The following is a 7,718-nucleotide window of genomic DNA, read 5'->3' on the forward strand; positions in this document are numbered from 1 at the left end:
AAAATTAAAGACACCTTGGACAGATGGTGGGGTCCGGTTACAGAAGATATTGTGACCCCTGGTCTGGTCTCTGCTCCTGGTCCTTTCCCAAGGAACAATCTCTTCTGTTATCTGCTGGACAACTCTGCCACCGAGTCCGAATGGGTGGGGAGTGTGAATCCCCTAGATTCCCTTCTAGTCTGCGGCCAGAACTTTCCATTCAAACGCCCACCTCCGTTTTTCAGAAAAGGAAACAGCCCCAGCAGGGAAGTTTGGCACCAGCCGGGGGTCAGCTGGAATGGAGGTTTGCATGTCTAGGCCCCAGGGGTTTTACCCACTCATTCACCTCCAGGGCTCAGGCGTGACGGTGATGGAAAAGGTGAAGTGCAAGACAGAATCGGGACAAGTGGCAGCCAAGAACAGCGCAGAGGCCCCCGACTCGGGGACCAAGAAGGAAGTGAAGAGCTGGGCCCATTTGGGGCCTGCACCCCCTCTTCCTCCCCATGCCTGCGGCTTACCACCTGACCCCACCCTGGCTATGTGTCTCCCCAGGAGCAGGGGGTATCTGAGATGGGTTCTGGAAGGGGAAGGCTAGGCAGAAACTTGGAGGTGAGTGCCCAGCTCCATATGCTGCTGGCCACTGACCAAGCTGGGAAAGGTGCAGGCAGGATGGGCTGGTGTCTGCGAGGCAGGTCTGGTGGGCAGGCCAGGGAGAGGCGGGCAGAAACCGTCGAATGCATGGACGGAACGCGGCAAGGTCTGACAATAGGACAAGATGGGACTGAAAACCCCGGCTTCCTTTTTATTTTTAAGTTTATTTGTTTTGTTCCTGTTGTTGAGAATACACACAGCAAAGCCCACACCAATCCAGCTGTTTTTCTACACATACAATTCAGCGACGATGATAACGTTCTTTGAGTTATTTAACCGATCTCGCCATCCTTTTCTGAGCTGTTGCTCCACCATTAACATAAATTTCCTGCCCCTTCAGGTTCCTGTCTTTCAGGTTACTGTTGTCAGTTCCATACAGATCATTCTTAAAAGAACATAATGCTGTAGACAGACCTTTTTTTTTTCTTTAACTAAAGCTAAACTATTGTTTGGTTTTAAGTAGACTTCAGGGGCTATTTTTGGTTTAAGGTTTAAAATTAACTCAGGGTAATAGTTTCAAGAGTTCATCCAACTTTCATGGCTCCAGAAGTCTGGTTTCCATGAGCATTTGAGATCCTGTTCTGCAATTTCTCCCTTTTGATCAAAGGTTCTCTATAGAATCTTTGACCAAAATGCAGAAATCCATCTTCTGACTCCCACTCCAGTGCTCCTTCCAAGGGTGCTGAGCTATGACAATACCCAAAGAGGCTGGGGAAGGTGGAGTCCGGATCAGGAGGTCTGATGTATGTTGGGCGGGCTGTGGCTGACTGGTGAATGCACAGTGTGGTTTCCAGAAGAACAGAGGTGGTCTTGGCCCCATACCCTAGAGGGAGGGGCACCAAAGCCTGAGGAGCAGCTTCCACTAGAATAGTGGGGTGACCCTAGGGGCTGACATGGAATGGCCAAGTGACCCCAGTACCCAAGGCTAGTGCATGGGATGGGTCACAGAGAAGGGAGCTCAAAGGACATCAAGTCTAGCTAGTTCAAGGCTACAGACCAGCCTTAACTTCTGTACAAAGGAGCTTTCTGTAGGTCCTGGAGCCTGCCCTGTGTACAGCTAAGTGTGCTGTGGCTTCGAGCATCTGGGACCCCAGGGTGGTCTCTGAGGGCAGTGTCTGCCAGTGTTCCCTCAGCCTGAGTCTGGGAGCCCAGCCTTAGAGGCTGTAGACTTCCTCCCACGTGCAGGCCCGTGCTTCTGGAAGCTGCCCCAGGGTGAAAATGGTGTCTGAAGTCCCAGAAGATTGGGCCAAGCTCAGGGCTGACCCAAGACAGATACCCGAGAGTCGGCCCAATCCGCGCTGTTTCTCATCCCTAAATCCCAAAGCAACTGCTTACAAAGACATCAGGTTAAAAGCAGGACTGCTCTGAGAGCAAATATGGAAGAAATATGACACTTAGTTACAAACAGGAGCCTGGGTGGCACAAACGGTTAAGCACTGGACTACCAACCAAAAGGTTGGGGGTTTTAACCCTCCCAGAGGCACTTCAGAAACAAAGACCCACCAATCTGCTTTCCAAAGGCCACAGCTTTGCAAACTCTACGGAGCACAGTTCTTCTTTGTAACACATGGAGTTGCCATGAGTCAGTCAGGATTCGCTCAATGGCAGCTGGTTCAGTTTCAGGTTTGAGTAGCAAACGAAGCTCCCGCCCTCGCTAACCGTTTATCTAGATTCACTCTGGCGTAATGGAGGCTCTCCTTTAAAGGGAAACCCCACGACATGGTGCCCGATTGTTCCGCAACACAGGAGCTCGAGTACAACCTTCCAGGGCTGTCAGAGATGGTCTGGTCCGAAGTCAAAAGCGAACACGCCGAACAGTCCATGCTGGCTAAACACAGTGGCTCGGTGGCTCGTAACAACATCTGTGCAGGGCTCAGCAGGGCGGCAGCCCGGCTCCCAGGAAAGGGGCAGGTAGGTGCTGGGGTGAGGAGCCAAATTCAACTTCCAGGCCCCTGGCTGGTGGCCCACAGGGAGGGCAGGCCACCTCCTGCCCCCTCCGTCGCTACAACTGCTCAGGCCCAGCTGTCTTGGTGGTCACCAGCTCAGTAGAGCCCAGCTCTGTGGCTGGCACAGGGACACTGTGGCCCGATGGGGTGGTGGCTGCGTCTTCAGGCGGAGGCCAGATGGGAGCTGTGGCATCAGTGGGTCCAGGGGACAGGATGATGGCATTACCCAGAGGCTCTGGGGGGGCGGTAACAGAGGGTCAAGATTGGGTCACAGCCTTCCCCCCACCACCACCCTCTGCCCTGACTCCACCTCTGCAGGGCAGCCCTCAGACCCAAGAGATAACTGGCTACAGCCGGCTCTCTGTGGAGCAGGAAGGCGGCCCTGAGGACAGGAAGTGCCGAGTGTGCGGCCTGCTGGGGGGCCAGGAGAGTGGGGAGTGTGACAGGAGGGAAGGGAAATGGGGGAACCCAGGCTGTTGGTCCCACAGAGATGTGTGACTAGGCCCCTCAGAGTCCCAGAAGGCAGAACAGCCTCCTCCCTTAGACCCGGCTCCCTGTGTCCTTAGACTGGGATGGATGAAGAGCTGTGGTCCTCTCTTGGAGTAGGGTTTGAGGCGCAGGGCTATGTCTCCCCTTGAGCCCAGGTTCTAGGAGCAAGCTACTTCCCCTTGATGTGCCCCGTCTTTTAGAACCTCCTCCCCTTCATGCCTTCCCCACCGACGGCCTGGTCTCTCCCATCCCCCAAGCTGCACCTCCCCCTTAGGGCTAGGTCTTCCCTTTCTCACTGCCCCTGCCCCCAAGGCCCCAGCCTCCCCACCCAGACAGTCCCCACCCAGGGCGCCATCTCCACCCTTAGACTGACCTGTGGCCCCCTGGCAGATCGAACAGGGCCTCTCGGTTCCCCTTGATGCCCACTCACCGTTCCCGCTGCGCTCCGGGGCCTCGGGGAGCGCTACCCCGCCGCGCCGCCGCCTCCAGGTCACCAAGCACACCAGCAGCAGGGCCAGCGCCAGCCCCAGCAGCGCGGGGGCGCCCAAGAGCAGCCCGGGCAGCGGCAGCGCCCCCTGGGGCCCGGCGCCGGCGCCCACTGACTCCTGCGGCTGCAGCGCCGTCCCGGGCGCCAGGCTGCTCGCCTCGGCCGCTGGAGGAGGAGGAGACAGGGACGGCCGGGGAGGGGGAGGGCCGGAGGGAGGCGAGGCTGGGCCGGGGAGGGAGGGCGGCGGGAGGAGGGAGAGAGAGGGGAGACGGGCCACGAGGAGCGGAGAGAGGGGCGGTGAGGGCCACGCACGACCGCCGGGCCCCATCAGTGCCCTGCCCTGAGGGCCCCATCGGGCCGTCGCCCCCAGGGAGCGCTGGAGCAGGCCGGGATGCGCCCTGCGGGTCCCTCCCGGGGCAGGGGGCTGTCCTGCTGTCCCTCTGCCGTCACATGGGCCCCGATCTTACCCGGGCTGGGCTCCGGCGTCCGGAAGAGCTTGCAGGCCACACAGAGGCGGAGCAGCCGGTCGAAGCACTTGGCCTGGCCGCACAGGGTGGGCGCTGGCCCGTCCCTGCTTCCGATGTTCCTCGGTCCTCGCGCCATGGTGCTCTGGGGGCGCGCACAGCTGGGGCCGAGCCTGCCCTCGGGCGGGGCGGGCGGGTGGGGAGGAAATCGGGTGGGGCCACTCGCCCTCCCCACCCCTGCTCCGCCCCCTGCCTGCTGGGGTGGGACCACTCAGCCAGGGCCCCAGATCTCAGTCCTCCAGCCATTTCTCCATTGACTTAAACATCACTTGTACCCTTGCTGGGTGGTCGCTGAGCCTCGCACTGGGACAGAGCTGGGGGTCAGAGCAGGACCTGCTCTTGGGCAGCCAAAGGGGTCCGCCCTGCAGTTTGGATGCAGACCTCGCTTGGTCCACGTCACCAAAGCCAGCCCATGGCCCCAGCACTCCCCACCACCAGTGCCCACACCTCATTTACTCATGTCTCCTTTGTGAGCTGGTTTGGTTCTTGAAACCCTTCCGAAGTATCCACTCAGAACCAGGCGTCCAGCCTGGCGGTGGTGACACTGGAGGTGGTGATGGGGGGGAGGGCAGATATTGGCCTCACGGTAAAGGTCATCACCACCTTGACTGAAAGGCTTTGTAGAGAAAGTCATGAGGTGCTTGCTGCATGGGTGGAGGTGTAGAGGAGCACCCTGGGAAAGGGGCCGGTATAAGCAATGGCTTGGAGGGCCCCAGTAGAAAACCAAGGAGCTGGCTGAGGTCTGAGTGGTTGAGAAGGTTGGACTCTGACCTGAAGTCACTGGGGAGCCGCACAGGGCTTTAAGAGGCACTGTCACAGTCAGATCTGCTTACAGGAGCCTCTGGCTGAAGTGAAGGGGACACACCAGGCTTGGGGGAGGGCAGCAGAGGGACTAGGGACAGCTCAGTCTCCTGACACTTGCTCCAGGTCAACAGACAGACAGACCAAGGCCAAGCAGATGGGCTGCCCACCTGGCCTCTTCTCCCAGGACCATGTGTCCTGGCTTGCTCACCTGAATCTTCCCAGTCTTTGGCTCCCCCCATCTCTGTTCTCTCTCAGCCAGTCTGGGACCCCACACAAGCTCCCTCTGCCTTCTACAGAGGGCAAGCGCGAGCAGGGAACCTCAGGAGCTCACAGGCCAGCAGGCAGCACCAGGCTAGTGGCCCTTGGTGGCCCATATCAGGTGTCGGGCTCTCAGGGCTGGGAGCACAGAGGATGGTGCAACTGTCCAGAGGACGAGGAAGGGGTTGAGGCCGGAGGAACATTCCAGCAGAGGGAAGAGTGAAGGGGAAAGGGCTCCGTGTGGGGACACACGCATGGCCACTCACTGCTTCTCGTGGGGAACTCTGGGGCAGGAGAGCTTGCGTCAGGTGCCAGGCTCCCAGACCCGGCAGGAGGAGCCCCAGAGGTGTCCGAGTAGGAGAGGGACTTCAGAGGGGCCCCCTCTCTAGCTGCTCTGGAACTGGAGCCTGGACAGGCCAGCACAGTGTCGAGGGGCCGCACCAAGGCCCACGGCAGTTGTTTATGGAGAAAGGCGGCCACGGTGACTGCCTATGGAGTGAGGGGAGCAAGGCTGAAGCCCTGGTTCCTGGCTTGGGGGACCACGAGCCTGCCAGCCTTAGAGGGTCTCTGGCCCACTGCCTCTGCCTCCCCTGCCCACGGGCCAGCAACTCAGCAGCAGGAAGGTGTAGGCGGCAGGGCGGCTGCAAAGGAGAAGTGGGCCTGGGGTGGTGGGTGTGAGTGTGGGTGTGTGCTGAGGGCGTGGGGGTAGCCAGGGCAGGGAAAGCCTTTCTAGAGGCAGGGGTGTGGGGGTTGGGCAGGGCCAGGAAGCCTGGGCCACCCCCACCGTCGTCACCAGAGGTGCCACTGTTACTATCTGCTGCTGTCCAGCCACGACCAGAGCTCAGAGTGTTCCACGCACAACCCTCACTGCGGACCCCTGGGCAGAGGCGGGCTGAGGCTTGTGGGGACCAGAAGCAGCAGGGATCCCGGGACAGGCTGGCCCAGTGCAGCCAGGCCTAATCTCACAGGGGGCAGTGAGAGTCTAGGGCTGTGACTCCTCCAGCAGCCAGGGGAGACACCATGCTCTGGGCCCAGCCAGAGGGGCAGAACTCTTCTTCATTCTCTACCACGCACCTTGGCCGAAGAGGGGAAGGCAGGCTGCCTGGAAGGAGAGAAGCAGAATTACCCACTGGCCACCGCGAACTTTTTCTGGGCACCTACTATGTGCCACTGGGAGCTCTGGTGGTACAGTGCCTAAGGCACGTGACTGCTCACCAGAAGGCTGGCGGTTCAAACCCACCAGCCACTCCTCGGAAGAAAGGTTGGGCAATCTATTTCCGTAGTGAAACTGCCTCGGAAACCCAAGGAGGGGTCGCTATGAGTCGGGTCTGACTCTACAGCACATAACAACAACAACAACTATGTGCCACACAGGGTCAGGTGTGGGGCAGAGGCCTGTGGTATGGAGAGTGTGCGGGTCCCCAACTCAGACAAACATAAACAGGGGTGTGTGGGGGTCTGTTAGGTCTCGAATCTTCTGCTCGGACCAGTCAGCCGTTACAAGGAGAGATTTCACCTCAGATCAGCATAGTCAATGTCTGGTTATTTTTCAGTGAATGTGAGAGTAGAAAACATTTTAGGAAGAAAATCAGTAGAAAACTCAATTTTTTGGTTTTTTACGAAGATGATTAATTTGGGATCTATGAGGGAGAAGGGAATCTCCCTTAACCTTTGCCCCTAAAATTCCCTCCAAAACACCTTCTGACAAGACACCATTATGACGCCCACTTTTCAGATGGGGAACGGGGGTGCTGAGGCTCTGACCCAGCAGGCCTGAACTGGGTCTTTGTCCTTCTGACCGTGAAGCGTGGCCAGGGCCCTTGGTGCCTGGGGGGAAGGCTGGGGACGGGGAAACCCTCTGCACCCTTTAGACAAGCTGGGTCTCATCAGGGGCAGCCCCCAGGAATGGAGAAGCCCGGCCACCAGAGCGGGCTGTGAAAACGCCCTGAGACCCAGGGGCTCCGAGTAATATCTGAACACAAGCTCGTGAAAAAGCCCCTCAAACACCACAGGAGGGTGCTGAGCGGGGGGGGGGGGGCATTTCGCGCCCTCCCCAGAGGGAGCCCCTCGCTCCAGACTTGTTCTGGGGCTGTGATCGCCTGTGTGCCGTGTGGAAAGCTGTTGGGCGTTGTTTCACAAGGCGGCTTGTTCAGTGTGACTAGTTCTCTTCAGCCTTCCTGTCCCCTGCGGCCACATCTTGTTAGTCACAGTGGCTCCTCAGCCCCGCGGTCTGGTACCCTGAATGAGACCTGAGGGAGGGGTGGTCTTCAGGGGCCTGGGGCACCCCAGGTGGGCCAGGTGGTCAAGGCCTACACACCTCCATGACCATCCCTCTCTGCTCCTCACTCTCTCAGCCTTCCATCCTTACACACCTGCTGGGCTGGACTCCCACTTCCTGCTGCTGAGAGGCTGAGGAGCGGGGGTCCCCCTTCTGACCTGCCGTGGAGGGCCAGGAACCTCGTGGAATGTGGGTGTGTGTAGGGAGAGTAAGGCGTTGAGGCCGCAGCAGCAAGGGCCTGGGGAAACCCAACTTCACTTCCTCGAGGTCATAGATTGGATTCGGAAGAGGATGGGGTAGTG

The 7,718-nt window shown here is 59.1% G+C and overlaps 1 protein-coding gene across 1 annotated transcript; it reads right to left on the minus strand.

The window, feature by feature from the left end:
• Positions 1 to 2,632: 2,632 nt before the first annotated feature.
• Positions 2,633 to 4,155, minus strand: TNFRSF13C (TNF receptor superfamily member 13C). The gene is made up of 3 exons (XM_007941784.1): positions 4,020 to 4,155; positions 3,496 to 3,717; positions 2,633 to 2,811 (listed from the first exon to the last, which is right to left on the minus strand). The coding sequence occupies exons 1-3, from the start codon at positions 4,153 to 4,155 to the stop codon at positions 2,633 to 2,635; spliced, it is 537 nt and encodes a 178-aa protein (XP_007939975.1).
• Positions 4,156 to 7,718: the final 3,563 nt, after the last annotated feature.

This window comes from Orycteropus afer, unplaced genomic scaffold (genome assembly GCF_000298275.1).
Source record: "Orycteropus afer afer isolate SDZICR_OR568_19922 unplaced genomic scaffold, OryAfe1.0 scaffold00083, whole genome shotgun sequence".
In the NCBI taxonomy this organism is placed as follows: Eukaryota; Metazoa; Chordata; class Mammalia; order Tubulidentata; family Orycteropodidae; genus Orycteropus; species Orycteropus afer.